The 16,570-nt window shown below is 43.3% G+C and overlaps 1 protein-coding gene across 14 annotated transcripts in view; it reads right to left on the reverse strand.

The window, feature by feature from the left end:
* The window catches only part of ZNF337 (zinc finger protein 337), a 30,830-nt gene extending 19,875 nt beyond the window's left edge, over nt 1–10,955 (reverse strand). For 3 of the 14 annotated variants that reach the window (XM_078371590.1, XM_078371586.1, XM_035298559.3), the window contains exons 1-3: nt 10,849–10,955; nt 5,743–5,828; nt 521–596 (exon numbers count right to left, since the gene is read on the reverse strand). Coding sequence is in view for 11 of the 14 variants with exons in the window: in XM_078371586.1 (XP_078227712.1) it covers nt 521–568 (48 nt within the window). In the remaining 3 variants the exon portion in view is untranslated. Of the gene's footprint in view, nt 1–520; nt 597–2,612; nt 2,874–5,742; nt 5,842–6,141; nt 6,345–10,848 lie in introns of those variants that run through there. The other 11 variants (XM_078371591.1, XM_078371583.1, XM_035298557.3 and 8 more) reach the window with 5 other exon arrangements.
* Between the last annotated feature and the right edge of the window lie 5,615 nt (nt 10,956–16,570).

A 16,570-nucleotide genomic window follows, 5' to 3' on the forward strand; every position in this document is an offset into this window, starting at 1 on the left:
GGTGTTTCCTCTGTAAGCCCAGCCCATCTCATTGCATCTTGGCATCTGCTTCTCCTAGGACTTGGATTCATCCACCACCAGTCTGTGAGAATGTTGGCTGCTAAACCCTGTCTCCCTTGCAGTTGAGCAGTCTGCCCAGTGGCAGCCTGAGACTGAGCACACTTCTGCCTCTTCCCCACTTCCTGTAATTGCCACATCCCTCATGGCTGCCCAGTGAGCCCCTCCTGCTGAAGGCCTTTGTGACCTCTCTCTGTGCCTACTTCACTGACACCAACTCAACATCATCACTGACACTCGAATGTGGACATCTCTGTTTTTTGCTGGAAATGCTCCCTGGGTGTTGTGCACAGATCACTGATTGATGAATGATACCCACAGGCCAGTCACCCGCTGGAAGATGTCAGGAAAGACAGATCACTCCCCAGGAGCAGTGCTGACCTTGGTCTTGTGCTAACAATGTGACTGCTAGGGCCAGTGAAGGAAGTGGGCCCATCCTGTGATAGCAAGGAGGAAGTCTCACCTCTGTCTTGGCTCCCTGGGATTCCATGGCTGTCTTCCTGCTCTTCATGGAGAAGAGAAGCTTGCAGATGACCAATCTGTGAAAAGAGAGATGTCAGAGGGTGGCTGGGTACAGATGCCCTCCCCAGGTGTGACACAGACCTGATTCCAGTACCAACTGGGGAGCTGGGGAGAGTGCACCTGCACAATCCCCACGTGGGAGTCTGGCCAAAAGACCTAGGGAGGCAGACTCCCTGCAAATCTAGGACAAGCTTGCCTGGGAGTAAAGACCCTGTGCCCCAGGAGCTGGGTGAGGTTTGTTGTTTACATCACTGAGGGATTGAAAGGATGTGGAACGCCTGCAGGTGAGGTCTTGTGATTAAGGTTAGGACTCAGAGTTCCAAGTGCTTTTTGCATTGGACAGAAGAACACATGAAAGCTGTCTGCTTCTTCTAGCCTCAGTCTCCCTGGGTTTAAAGTAGGATAACCACAGAGGTAGACAGACTTGAGTAGGCCATAGGCAGATGGCACTGGCAATTATTCAGTACTGTATAACACCAAAGCCTTTAACAAATTAATAGCATGGGGAATATGAGCTGTCAGGAATCCAAGTCCTCAAACACATGGTCAGTCCAAGGCAATGAGTAATCCAATGCACTTTAGATCCTGATTGCAACGAAGAATGTGTGAAGAGTTTTAACAGCCAGTGAAATGGGAACACTAATTGGATATTAGATTACCAAACATTAGTTTTGCTGTTATAAAAATATTATGGGTTTTAAGAAATAAGCCCTTCCTTGTATACAAACTTTCAGAACATTCATGAGTGAAAATGATGTCTGGGTGTGCTTACACACCCCTTCTCACCCTCAAAAGTCAATTGAGCATTATTGGCCATACTTGATAATTTTTAGAACTGAATAATGTGTACTGGGTTCATTTTACTATTCTCTGAATTTTTTGAAAAAAAAATTCAGGTAGCAATACAAAGAAGTGTAAATTAAAGTGGTGGGTATAAGTATTTCATCAGAGTATTTGCTATACTTTTAAGTGAATATTTTGATAAAAAAGTAAAAGTAAAAACACAGAAATGTAGGGGTAATAAGAGGGAAATGTGAAGAACAAAGATGGTATCATGTGATGCTAATGGGGAAAACAGCATACATCCACCAGCCAGCAACTTTGAGACACAAATGAACAAATGGTGTTATGAAAGGAAAATAAAAACTACGGACCCCAGTCCACTCTGCCAAAAGGAAATATTAAACTGAAAGCTGAATCATGCAAGAAGCTGTCTTTCCTTTTGTTCCTACGGATAAAAGGTTAAATATCTCAATAGTAGCTATTCTATGCGCACCTTACGTTATGTAAAGTGCTGATTTACCGAGGGTGAGATGAATACAGAACTATTCTCCTACCTGCTTCTTCTGTCTTGCCACTGTGGATTACCACACCCCCCCTTTTTCCCCTCCAGCCCACTTTTCCCTTTTAAACACTGAGGCTCTCAAAGTCTATCTTTGGAGAAAGCCACTAACCTCTCTCTGGGGCATGTTCTCAACCTCCGCAAAATAAACATCCAAATTGATACTTGGATACTTTTTGGTTTACCCACAGTTGGAGAAGAAAAGCAGTGAAATTGCTTTTTCTGATGGCAGTTGAAAGGTGACTTAAAACATTTTTGTTATTTCTATATACTTATATAGTTTACATCATTGCATGTCCCATCTGTGCTATCTTTACCTATTCGAAAGTCACAAAGATAGTCTCCTGCATTTACTCGAAGTTTAAACATTTTGTTTCTGATGGTAGTGTAAATATGTATTTCATTTTTAACTGTTTTCTGCTAGGTTATAGAAATATAAGCCCTTTTTAAAAATACTGACCTTATTTTTGAAGTTCCTAAACTGTGTTACTAGTATCTAGTTGTTTAACTACAGATTCTTCCATGTACATACTCACATCTTCTGTGAAGAAAAAGTTTTTCTATTTCAACATGTATGCCTTGTATTCCTTTTTAATACCTTAACAGATTAGCTAGATATTCTAGGATAATGCTAAATAAGAGCAATGAGAATCAACATTAATGCTTGTTCTTGATCTTAGTGTGAACATACTTCACCATTAAATATGATGATTGCAGTCAGCTTGTCACACATAACCTGTTATATTAAGGGAAATTCTTTCTATTCCGCATGTGCTGAGAATTTTTACCCTAAATGGGTATTTTTCTGCATTAAGACGGTCATGTAGGTTTTTCTCTTTTGGTCCCTGAAAGCAGTGAAAGGAAAATAAAAACATGAGACCCCAGGCCACGCTGCCAAAAGAAAAATATTAAGCTGAAAGCTGATTCATGCAAGAAGTTGCCTTTCCTTTTGTTCCTAAGCAGAGAACTACAGATAAAAGGTTAAATATCTCCATAGGTAGCTACTCTATGTTCACTCTAGTCTTGGGTTTTTGAGAACAAATTCTATTTGGCTAGAATTTATCATCCTTTTCATGTATCGCTGGATAGTACTTGTCCATATTTTGGTGAGAACTCTTGACTACTTTCCTCTGGAGTGATTACTTGCAAGGGCATATAGGAACCCTGTTGAAATGTTCCGTATCTTGATTGAGGTGATAAGTGATGTGTGTATACATTTGTCAAAACTCATTATATAGTTAAAAGTAGTGCTTCTTATGGTATACAAGTTACACCTCAATATTGATTAAAAATCCTTTCTGAGATCAAGTATATATGGGTAAAATAGCAAGACATCTGGATTTGTTTTAAAATACTTTGGCACATAAACAGGGAGAAGGGATAAATCGAACAAAACTACTCATGGTTTTAAAGTTATCGAAACTGGATGAAGGCAAAATGGGGATTCATTTTATCATTCTCTCAATTTTGCTGTCCATTTGAGATTTTTCACAATACTAGTTTACAGAAAAAGCATTAGTCATATTTTTAATTATATGCTTAGCCAAAAAATTGGCTGAAATAATTTTATATGAGCCAACTTTATTTGAAAACAGTCAAAAGTCCCCAGGATTCAAGCAACTGCCCAATCAAGAAAAAGCCACATTAAAAAGAGAAGGCAGTTGGCTGGGCACAGTGGCTTATTCCTATGATCTCAGCACTTAGGGAGGCTGAAGCAAATAGATTGCTTGATCCTAGGAGTTCAAGACCAGCTTGGGGAACACAGTGAAGGCTCATCTCTACAAAAAATATAAATATTAGCCAGGTATGGTAGCATACGCCTATAGTCCTAGCTATTCCTGGCTTGAGCCCAAGAGTTGTGTCTGTAATGAGCCTTGACCATGCCACTCCACTCCAGCCTGGGCAACAGAGCAAGATACAGTCTCAAGAAAACAAAACAGTACCAACAACAAAATGAGACAGTCATATTTACAGCTCAATACACCTTATTCCCAGTGTTTTAACCTGTCCAAGTGCTGCCTAGTGGAAAAATCTCATGGTGAACTTGCCTATAGATGCCTGGGGCAAAAAATTACAGGTGCAGAATACAACAGACCTTCTAAAGCAGCATCCCAGTTTCCACTTCCTTCCCTCAAACCTGAGAAAGCCCAGTAGACCTTTCTTACAAGGTTCTAAGCTGTTGGAGGCAGCCTGAGGGACTGCTCTCTCTGTTTTGAGGATATCACATCTTAAGGAGAAAAAGCACTGGATCCTACGTGGCAAAAATGCAGACAGACTGAAGAGCAGATGCCTGGGGCAAGATATTATGAGTGGAGCCAAACAACAGACCATCAGAGGCCCAGGGGAGAGATTCTTGGAACAAATAAATATTTAAAAGCAGTTGCCTACGAGAAAATGGAAAAAGCCACAGGGCTAGGTAAGATCTATGCTCCAAAAAGGCCCGAGAAAATCTCAAACCACCTCAGGCTGATCCCAAAGCTCAGAACCAATGCCAAGGTAGTAACAAAAATCTTCCCTGGCAAAGAGTCAGTCTGCAAAGACTGGAAAAGGAAGTTACTTTTTCCACAGTGACTAATTTCTAACAACAACAACAACAACAGCAACTACTACTACTACTCAGAAAACATGGCCCAATAAATGAAAGAAAATAGTAATGGAAACTTTCCCTGGAGAAATATAAGCTTCAGGCATATGAGAAACATTTTAGAACTGTCTAAAAGATTCTCAAAAAGCTTATGTGAACATGGATAGAGAAAAGGAAATCAGGAAAATATACATAACAGAATAAGAATATCAACAGAGACTGCAAAAAGGAGGCAAATGAAAATGTTGGACCTGAAAACACTGTGAATTGAAAATTTCAGTAGAGGTGTTTAACAGCAGATGAGGAGGCAGAAGAAAGAATCAGCAAACATAAAGAGAAGAATTTGAAATTACAGAGAAGAAGGAAGAGAAAAGAATGAGACAAAGTAAACAGACCCTAAACACACCCAAGAGAGTTACAGGGCACCATTTGCTGGACCTATATATGGGTGTTTAGGAGAAGATATAGAGACTACTGAAGAAATAATGGCCAAAACTTCAAAATTTGAAGGCAAACATGAATCTACAAAGCCGAGAAGAATAAATTCAAAGGGATCCACCCTGAACACCACACTTCTTAATGATGCTTACATGAAACCCACTTCAGAACATAGGACTGCCAGGGGAAGAGAAGTTAAGAACAGTGGCATCCTGCCTCTCTCAGGGAAAAACTGTCACCACAGACTGAGAGCTGGAGAGGGAGAGGGTTCCATCTTGTGATTTTCACAGCCCATAGTGGAGTTTCTCTCAAGAGTGGACCAAAGTAGGGGTGGGGTAGGGGTAGCAGTTTGTGTGTCAAATGTTACAGACTCTCACTGTTCTCAGAAGGGCTCATTTTCAGTTGATTCTTATGAATAAATATTTCTCTAAATTCCTGAGTGGTCTTAAGACAAATTCTATGAGTTTAAATGGTTGTTTTTGGTTTATTTTCTAAATTACTAGTTATGGTGTTTTGCTGGAGATATAGTCCACATAGCTCCTCGCTGCCATTCCAGAATCCACATTTCTCATTATAGTAGGAACCAGAACTAGGGCCAGGCAATTAGGTAAGTGGTGTGATCATTATTTGTCCTCATGGGCAGAGCAGCAAAAGACAGTGGAGAAGCAGAATTAGGAGAAGAGCCTGGCAGGCAGAAGAAGGAAGGGAATGGAAAAGCTCTGGCAAGGAAAGAATGAACAAGGCTCAGCAACTAAGCAAGCAGATGGGAAGTTTGCCAAGGTGGAGAAACTTCCTTTACCTCGATCACAAGGAGAAGTGAAACTGGGGGCACTACAGAGCTGGCTTCTAGACGTTTCTGCTCTCATGCTTCCCATCGTAATGAACCTGAGTATGAAATCTGAATTGTAAGGAGAAATTTTTGAGACCTGGAAAATTTCCACATGAACTGGGTAATGAGTGAAATGAATGAATTGCTAATGTTGTTGAGTATGATTCTGGCACTCTCCTTACGTTAAAAGACAAAACAATAATGACAAAAGGAGTCCTCAGAGAAGTTGCTGCAGTGAATTTAATGGTGTCCTGGGTTAGCTTCAGGACGCTCTAGTCTGAAATCAGAAAGCGGAGGGCAGGGAGTGGGTTGGAAGAAAGAAGAAGAGCAAAGTGTTAAGGTGCAAGAAGGGAACAGAGAGGCTCTTACATATTCTCTACTTCAGTTCCTACTTCAATATTTTCCATTGTAAATTTGAAAAAAACTGAATAACGCTTCCAAGATAATTAGGAGAGGAAAAATACAGAAAACTTTCATTTCCAGCGTGTGAATGGAGAACACTGCAAACTGCTTGGTCTCACTCCTGCCACCTGTTGACCTCCGTGGGAGTTAGCATCCTGTAGGAACAGAAACTGAGAACCAGAAGAAAGTGGTTTAAATTAGTTACCAATAAGTTAGATACCAACACGAGGCAAACTTGAAACCTTTACCTCCTCCATGTACATTTCACCAGAATTCTCTAAGATAAAAAAATAGCTCCTACATTTTGGGGAGATGAAAAATGTTCATATGTTGATTTGATGATCAAGACTTCACTATATACATTTCTGGAACCTCTCAACTAGAACTTAAAATGGGAGAGAATTTTATTGTCTCACGTATACCTCAATGAAGCTAATTCTTAATAGAAACCCCCAAATCCCAGCCTGCTCCACAACCCAGTCTACTTGATCCCAGATATGTTACATAAAGTAAAAACTATTTTTTATTTTTTTTTGAGACAGAGTCTCACTCCATCCCCCAGGCTGTAGTGCAGTGGCATGTTCTTGGCTCACTGCAACCTCTATCTCCTGAGTTCAAGTGATTCTATTGCTTTACTTTTCAGAATAGTTGGGATTACAGGTGTGAGCCACCATGCTGGGCTAATTTTTGTATTTTTAGTAGAGACAAGGTTTCACCATGTTGGCCATGCTGGTCTCAAAATCCTGACCTAAGGTGATCTGCCTGCCTTAGCCTCCCAAAGGGCTGGGATTACAGGTGTGAGCCACAGTGCCCAGCCATAAAAATTATTTCAACCGATTAACACACCACTTCTTAGTCTGTGAAACGGGGATTCCAATTCCTAATTTGCACATTGATTGAGGAGATGAATATAGCAATGACTACAAAGCCCTGTTCCTGGGATAGGACAATGGCTCAGCACATGCTAAATGAATCATTTTTTATAAGACCTGGTCTGTACCACAAATGCAGCAACCTGAATAAAGCACTGAGAAAAGGAATGCTGGGACAATGATGGAAGTGTCCTGAATGAAGGCATCAGATCTGGGAAACCTTCCCCATGAGGAGAAGCAGCTGAGAGGTTCTGAGCCTCAGACGGGACAGTGTACGGCAGAAGATATCAGATATGTGCAAAGGAAACCCACAGAATTTAGGGCAGAGAAGGCACTGCAGGAAGGCAATACGTAAGGAGTCCCCACCTGAGGTTGGGCTGTCCTTCCTTACCCTGCAGACAATCCTCTCATGGATAACGTGGGAGTGGAGAAGAGGAGCTGGGGACTAAAATAGCTCTAAAATTAGCTCTGTGATCCTCAAAGGTGGCCTTGGAAATTTCCAGTCCCAAGGTAGAGCCTCTTCTTGTTAAAAAGAAAAGACCCAAAGTCTTCCAGAGAAGAAAACAACTGTAGGCAGGTTCCTGGGAACAGATCCTGAGTGTGGGCATCACAACACAGCATGTCCTGATGTGAGGCTAACACCAAACACACCTTATTACACCTTATTCCATCTGTGCCTCCAGAATAAAAAGGTGTTGATATTCATTATAATATTTAACACTTACTGAAAATTTAATATATGCTAGGCATGGCACCAATTTTTCTGCATTCCTCACAACTTCCCTATGAAGTGACTATTACCCACCAATTTCAGATGAGGAAACTGCAGTAGAAAACATTTAAATACCTTTCTCAAAGTGGCATAGCCAATCAAGTGATACAGCCTGGGTTTCAACTTTCACTGTAAAGGGCTATGTCTTAACCAGCTGGCATGGATATGACATTCCTCAATGAATCTGCACAGGTCAGGAGGGGATGCAGGTCAAGCTAGATTAGCTTGCAAGGTCATGAGGTATATCTTGACTGAGGGGTCTCTCTACTTCGGGGTTCTGCTGACAATTTTCCATAATGAAACGATTAAAATCAGTTATTTGGATGGTCAGTCCACAGCCTCAGAGGCATAAAAAGAACTGCTGGGCCCAAAGGTTGCTGTTACTCCCACTCCAATAACCAAGGAAGACCAACCAACATGGTGAGACTGAACTCACCTTTTTTTTTTCTTGCCCAAATGCCCATCTATGGGGCTTAGGGAGTCCTGCCTTAGAAACCATAAAGTCTCATCAGATGAGTTTTATTAATCTTATATAATGTGGCTCACTTTCCAACCCGACTATAGCATCACATGACAGCAGATGCTGAGGAAATTATTTTACCTCAAAATATACTTCTTCAACATGTTGAAATGGCTGCCACAAAGGCAACAGATCGAAATGGATAGCCCTGCAAAGCTGTCTTTGGTGGGAATATTTGCATCTGTAGAGAACCTCCATTAATGTAACCAGACCTCTCTCATTCTAAGCCTTTCCTAGATCTGGAAGAGGGGGTGGCTCACGCCTGTAATCCCAGCGCATTGAAAGGCTGAGATGGGAGGATCGCCTGAGGTCAGGAGATAAGAGACCAAACTGGCCAAAATGTTGAAACCCCGTCTCTACTAAAAATACAAAAATTAGCCAGGCATGATGGTAGGTGCCTGTAGTCCCAGCTACTTAAGAGACTAAGGCAGGACCACTACACTCCACCCTGGGTGACAGAGCAAGACTTTATCTCAAAAAAAAGGTGTCAAAATACACATTTACCATCTATTCTGAGGGCTGCCAAGGAAGAGGCTTCATCTACATATTAGGAATTTTTATCTATGCAATCCCCTTAATGCTGGCATGCTTCTGATTCTAGTCTTTAGACAATAGCTTAAGTCTCTCAACAAATTGTTCACTAAAGAATCCCTGGCTGGGCGCGGTGGCTCATGCCTGTAATCCCAGCACTTTGGGAGGCCGAGGCGGGTGGATCACGAGGTCAAGAGATCGAGACCATCCTGGTCAACATGGTGAAACCCCGTCTCTACTAAAAATACAAAAAATTAGCTGGGCAGGGTGGCGCATGCCTGTAATCCAAGCTACTCAGGAGGCTGAGGCAGGAGAATTGCCTGAGCCCAGGAGGCGGAGGTTGCGGTGGGCCGAGATCGCGCCATTGCACTCCAGCCTGGGTAACAAGAGCGAAATTCCGTCTCAAAAAAAAAAAAAAAAAAAAGAATCCCTAAGTACCCCCATGAGGTGTAAACCTGTTTAAAAATATTCTGGCTTGGCCCAGCAATGGTGGCTCACACCTGTAAACCCAGCACTTTGGGAGGCCGAGGCGGTGGATCTCCTGAGGTCAGGAGTTCGACTGCAGCCGGACCAACAAGGAGAAACCCCGTCTTTACTAAAAATACAAAATTAGCCGGGCGTGATTGTGCATGCCTGTAATCCCAGCTACTCGGGAGGCTGAGGGAAGAGAATTGCTTGAACCTGGGAGGCGGAGGTTGTGTGAGCCAAGATTGCGCCATTGCACTTCAGCCTGGCCGACAAGAGCAAAAACTCAGCCAAGAAAAAAAAATTCAGAAATTTTGGGAGGAACCCACGTATGTTTTTCTCATATTGATTTATGATTTTCTTTTTAGAGGCAGGGTCTTGCTGTGTCTCCCAGGCTGGCGTGCAGTGGAGCCAACATAGCTCCTTACAGCCTCCATCTCTCGGACTCAACTGATTGGGCCTTCTAAGCAGCTGAGACCACAAGTGTGGGACACCACGTCCTGCTAATTTTTTGTTTTGCTAATTTCACGTAGAGAGAGGGTCTTGCTGTGCTGCCCAGGCTGCTCTGGAATTCCTGGTCCCCTCAATGTGCTGGGATTACAGGTGTGAGCCACCATGCTCGGTCCGATTTATGATTTTACCTGAAATTCCTGTCTCCTTGAATTGCATAAAATTAACCTGCAACCCACCGCCTCAAGCTCACTTTCTCAGGACCTCTTGAGACTGAATAACTTGGACCACAGTCACTTACACTGAATCAGAATAAATCTCTTTAAACATATTTGGTAGAACCCGGATTTTGCCGTCATCAGCAGGGAACCGGCGAAGAGGCTCCCTGGGTCCCCACAGCCACCCCACCTCCCTTGGAAGCTGCACCTCGCAGTCCCCAGACACGTCTGGAAAGTGCCCGGGCGAGGACACTTGGTCCCGGCCTACCCTCCCATCCGCGCAAGATCATCCCGAGGCGGGCGGCACCCAACCCAGAGCCGTGGCCCTTTCCCAAAAGACGAGAGCGAGGTCCTTCCCGGGTCCCACCTCCCACAACGAAGCCTGGAGCATCAGAGTTGGAGGGAAGCCGAGTCGGACTCAGCGCCCCCCCCAGACTCTCTGCTGTAACCCCCACCCCACCTGCCGACCCTGGCTGTGGCCAAGTCCCTCTCCACCTTCTACTAAAAGACCCCCGTGGCAGCTCGCTGGGCCGCCTGCCCCGTCTCCACCCGAGGAGCAGCGACCCGGGCACACGGGGACCTGGGTTGCTCGGCGACCCAGTGAAATCCGGGCCGTTCACTGCCCGCCCCGCCCCTGCACGCTTCGGGTGACAGACTGAGCCGCAGCCCCACCGCCCCCTTCAAGGCACAACCGGGGTCTCCGACCCTCCCAGAACAGAGACGCCAGGCCCGAGGGAGCGCGCACTGCGGCCCCAGCAGCGCTCCCCAGCGGCCCAGGCCTTCCCGGCCCTCCTTCCCGCGCGAGAAGGGCGCGCTGGAGAGCGGACCCGCAAGAGCCGGGCTCACCAGGGCGCAGAGGGCGAACCGGGTCGGTGAGGTCACCGGCGGCAGACCACGAACCTCACGGCTCGCTGACGCCCGGGGATCGGGAATCCTTGGGGCCGCCCGGGACTACGCTACCCAGAACCCTCAGCGTGGTTGGGGACCACACTACCCAGAATCCTCAGCGCGGCCAGGACTGAACTACCCAGAATCTTCTCCTACGTGCCTCGTGGCCGCGCTGTGTTCGTCCGGAGGGTTTCCAGACAGGCGGTTACTGAGTTCTAGGGGCTTTAGCCATACATTAGGAATGTGTACCCGTTTCTGTGATATATGGAAACAACTTCCCCAGTGTGGCTTATGACTGCGGTCATGGTATACTCTTTTGTAAATACATTTAATCTCTCAGTATATTTTAAAGACATTTTTGAGCCTTATTTTTCACCTTTAGCTCTCGAGTTCTTTGATTTTTTTCCAGCAATGTGTGTGCCTACAGATTCATTTCTAAATTTTCTCAATTTTTTATGTATTTTCCTAAATCAGTATATTGAAAAACAGTCTTTTACCCAATAATCCAAGGCTCCACTTATATAATTCACTATATTTCATCATACGCTGGCATATGGGCCAATTCCTAGATTTTCTCCTTTTCCTTTATTTTTTTTCTGTCTAATTATACTTCAACGCCACATTCTTTTCATTACGGACGATGTGTAATATGCTGACATATTTTAAGGCCAGTCAGACCTGGAGTTTATATTTCAGAGTCTTACTAGCTATGATTTTTTAATTTAATTTAATTTTTTTGAGATGGAGTTTTGCTCTTGTTGCCCAGGCTGGAGTGCAATGCCTAGACCTCGGCTCACTGCAACCTCTGCTCCTGGGTTCAAGCGATTCTCCTGTCTTGGCTTCCCCAGTAGTTGGGATTACAGGCATGTGCCACCATGCCTGGCTAATTTTGTATTTTTAGTAGAGAAGGGATTTCACTATGTTGGCCAGGATGGTTGCGAACTCCTGACCTCAGGTGGGTGATCTGTCCACCTCAGCTTCCCAAAGTGCTGGGATTAAAGACCACCACCCCTGGCTTTTTATTCTTATTACACACACACACACACACACACACACACACACACACACACACGTTGAGGAGGGAGGAGAAAGCCAGCTAAGGATCTTGATTCTGAGTCCTGGCCCTGGTGGTGGCAACCTTTGGGAGTTTTCCCTCGTTTACTTAAATAATTACTCACCCTTCATTACCCAGAGATACTAGCCAACTTCACTGAAATCTAGACAGATTGTCTAATACTCAGCCCTCTTTTCACCAATTGTACCTGTCTCTACAAAATTATCAGTCAGGATATGCATTTAAAGAAAAATTGTGACAAAGATCTTTTGTTCCAAGGGAAGGACCTGCTGTAGTCCCAGATTATGGCCTCAGCATCCACCTGGAACAGTGGGAACATTTGGACACTGAATACACTGAATGTAAAAGGACATTTAAAAAGGAAAGAGTCAGGACAGATGGAGGAGATTAACGAACACAGACTGCAGTCCTCAATCCCACCCTGGGCAGGCATCTGTGTATTGTTTGCATCGCCATTAATGCAATGCCTTTTCTACTTTGATACTGTCAAAATACATTCCTGCTTTATGCTGCCAGTTTTTCCTTATAGAAAAAACAGTTCTAAAGAAAGAAAATCACATTAGGTGACCATCTGGATGACTCTGCCTCTAGTTAGCAGCCAGCCACCCTGGTGGATGTCCTCACTGACTTAGGGCAGTCCTGCTGTGGCCACTGGTGCCACACAGAGAGGGAATAGAAGTGTGGATCTGTAACTTGTTCTCACAGTGAGGAAAGTGCAAGTTGGATGTACAGGGAATTAGCACAGGTAAGTCTGGTGACTAGCTTTTCTAATGCAATTGCGAAGAGTCAAATATATACTTCCATTCATACTTCACACATGTAAACACATTTGGGAGCATTACTTTGCCAGATTTTTGCAAATTTTGGGATTAAAAATATAGCCTTATACTTTTTTGTGGTAGTCTTTAAATAGAGTATCTTTCCAAGGGGGAAAGAATATCTCAGTAACTCTGACTCCTTAAAATAAAACTTTCCTTTAAACCAATGGAAGGAATGAACTCAGTGGCTGGCTACTGTCATCTCAGCACGTTGAGAGGCCGAGGTGGGAGGACTGCTTTAGCTCAGGAGATCGAGATCATCTTGGGCAACATTAAGGAGAGCCCCATTTCTTGAAAAAAAGAAAAAAGAACCAATACCAATTGAAGCTTTTAATTTGCATTTCCCTAATGATTAGCTCAGTGCTGAGCATTTTTTCATGTACCCGTTGGCTGTTAGTGGTTCTTCTTTTGAGAAATGTCTGGTCACGTCCTTTGCACATTTTAAAATCAAGGTATTTGTTTTCTTCCTATTGAGTTGAGTTTCTGATATATTTTGGGTATCAATCGCTTATCAGATGTATGGTTTGCAAATACTTTTTTCCCATTTCGTGGGTTGTCACTTTGTTAATTGTTTTCTTTGCTGCACAGAAGCTTTTTAGTTTAATGTTTTAGTTTGATTAATCCCATTTCTTTTCTTTTTTTTTTTTTATGAGACAGAGTTTCGCTCTTGTTACCCAGGCTGGAGTGCAATGGTGCGATCTCAGCTCAGCGCAACCTCTGCCTCCTGGGTTCAGGCAATTCTCCTGCCTCGGCCTCCCGAGTAGCTGGGATTACAGGCACGTGCCACCATGCCCAGCTAATTTTTTGTATTTTTAAGTAGAGACGGGGTTTCACCATGTTGACCAGGATGGTCTTGATCTCTCGACCTCATGATCCACCCATCTTGGCCTCCCAAAGTGCTGGGATTACAGGCTTGATCCACCATGCCCGGCCTAATCCCATTTATCTATTTTTGCTTTTGTAACCTGTGCATACAGGGTTATATCAAAAAAATTATTGCCAAGACCAATCTCATGGAGCTGCCCCCTACATTTTCTTTTAATCATTTTATAGTTTCAAGTCTTACATTTAAGTCTTTAATTCATTTTCAGTTGATTTTCGTCTATGGTGTGATATAAGAATCTAATTTCATTCTCATGCATGTGGTTTACCATGTGTCCTAGCACCTTTTATTGAAGAGGCTGTCCTTTTCCCATTGTGTATACTTGTCATCATTATTAAAAATAACTTATCCATAGTGTGTGGATTTATTTCTGGATTTTCTATCCTGTTTCATTGGTAACCATGTCTGTTTTTATACCAGTACTGTGCAGTTTTAATTACAATTGTTTTATAATATGTTTTAAAATCGGGGAGTGTGATTTGTTATTTTCCCCCAAGATTGTTTTAGCTATTTCGGGTCTTTGTAGTTTCATATGAATTTATGGATTTTTTTCCATTTCTGTGAAAATGATGGGGATTTCATTGAATCTATAGATCACTTTGTGTGCTATGGGTGTTTTCACAATATTAATTCATCCAGTCCATGAACACAGGAAATCTATCTGTGTTTTCTGCAGTTTTTTCATCTGCATTTTATAGTTTTTAGTATATAGGTCTTTTATCTCTTTGGTTAAATTTACACCTAAGTATTTTATTTTCTGTTGCTATTGTAAATGAATTTGTTGTATTAATTTCCTTTTTAGATAGTTTTGTTATTAGTATATTAAATGCTACTAATTTTTTAAATGTTGATTTTGTATCCTGCAAGTTTAGTAAATTTGTTTATCATTTCTAATAGCTGTGTGTGTGCGTGTGTGTGTGTGTGTGTGTGTGAAGTCTTTAGGGTTTTCTGCATACAAGATCATGTGATCAGCAAACACAGACAATTTCACTTCTTTCTTTCCTATTAGCATGCCTTTTCTTTCTTTCTCTTGCCTAATTGCTCTGGCTAGAACTTTGAGTTCAAAGGAAGTGGCAAGAGTGGGTATGCTTGTCTTGTCCTGATCTTAGAGGCAAGTTTTTTTAACTTTTCAGGTGAAGAATGATATTTTTATTATATGGAGGGACATTCCCTCTATGCCTCAACTACTGAGAGTTTTTCTCATGAAAGGATGTTGAGTTTTGTTGAATGCTTTTCCTGTATCTATTGAGATGATTATATAATTTTTATCCTTCATTTTGTTAATGTGTTGTATCATACTTATTGATTTGCATATGTCAAACCATTCTTGTATCCAAGGGCCAAATCTCTCCTGTTCTTGGTCAATGCTTCTTTTAATATGTTCTTGCATCAGGTTTGCCAATATTTTGTTGAGAATTTTTACATCTATGCTTCTCAGGGATATTGACTTCTAATTCTTCTTTTCTTGTAGTGTATTTGCCTGACTTTGATATCATGATAATGCTAGCTTACTAAATGAGTTTAAAACTATTCCCTGTATTTTGATTTTGATATTGCCTCACATCTGCTAGACTCACTTTTTTCAAAAACATGAAGAAAACAAGTGTTGGAAAGGATGGGAAGAAAAGGAAACTCTTATGCATTGTTGAGAGCAATGTAAATTAGAACAGCTATTGTGAAAAACTCTTCGTGTTGAGTTGCCTCAAAAAGAAAAACTAAAAATAGTACTAGCATGTACTAGCATGTAACCCAGTAATCCCAATTCTGGGATACTAGTATATATCTAAAGGAACTAAAGTCAATATATGGGAGGCATATCTGGACTTATGTTTATTACAGCCTTATTCACAATAGCCAAGATATGAAAACAGGCTAAGTGCTCATCAACCACCTGCCAATCCCCACCGACTGGTTTAAGAAAAATTAAGAAATGGGAGGTGGACTCAAGATGGCGCTGTGAGAACAACCCAGGATTGAAGCTTTCGGTGAACCCACAGAGAGGTGAGTCAGAGCTGCATTTTCAGACTCATTTTTGTTGCCCACAGAACGGGGAAATTCCCAAGTATAAAGGAGACGTGGGACACCAAGCAGAGGCTCTGCCTGGAGAAGCCGGCAGCCAGGGTGGCGGCGGCCAGCCTGACCCAGCGCTCCCCACAGGGCGCACTTGTCCGGGTGCCCTGTTGAACTGGCAACCTGAGAATTGAGAGGGCTGAACTTGAGACTGAAGGAGACTTGGACAGTGGGCCAGCCCAGGGGATTGCAGAAACACAGCGTTTGGGGTAGCGCAGTGGGACAGAAAAAACGGCGATTCCAAACGCTCACCGTGGAGACATTCCCTGAGACACTCCGTGGGGGAGGGGCGTCCACCATTACCGAGGCAACCCGCCCCGACTGAGATACACGCCCATTGCGGATGCAGCCTGCAGTTGCTGAGGCAACCCGCCCCTACTGAGATACACGCCAACTACTGACGCAGCCTGCCATTGCTGAGGCAACCCGCTACAACAGAGAGACTTCGCCGCAGGGCGTAGCCCATGGCGGAGACCGCAGCAGGAGGGCAGAACCTGCAGCAACAGGGCGAACCTCACAACAGCAGGGCGGAGCCTCGGCAAGCAAATAGAGTCTAGACTGCCTCCTAGCTGGGCAGGACACCTCAACGGACATCCAAAAACAAAGCCCCAACCCCCCCCAAGACAGAGCATTTGAGAAAAAAAGGGTTTTTTAATGAGCTCTGTTGAAGCAGAATCAAACATAGCAGCCCAACAGCACTGAATGAACAACAGAGCTCACAGCTCAGCAATTGAGCTCCTATAAAGTACAGACTGTCTCCTCAAGCAGCTCCCTGACCCCTCTATATCCAAAAGACTGACATTTGGCAGGCATCATCCTGGGACAAAGATAGCA

Source organism: Callithrix jacchus, chromosome 5 (assembly GCF_049354715.1).
Source record: "Callithrix jacchus isolate 240 chromosome 5, calJac240_pri, whole genome shotgun sequence".
Taxonomy (NCBI): Eukaryota; Metazoa; Chordata; class Mammalia; order Primates; family Cebidae; genus Callithrix; species Callithrix jacchus.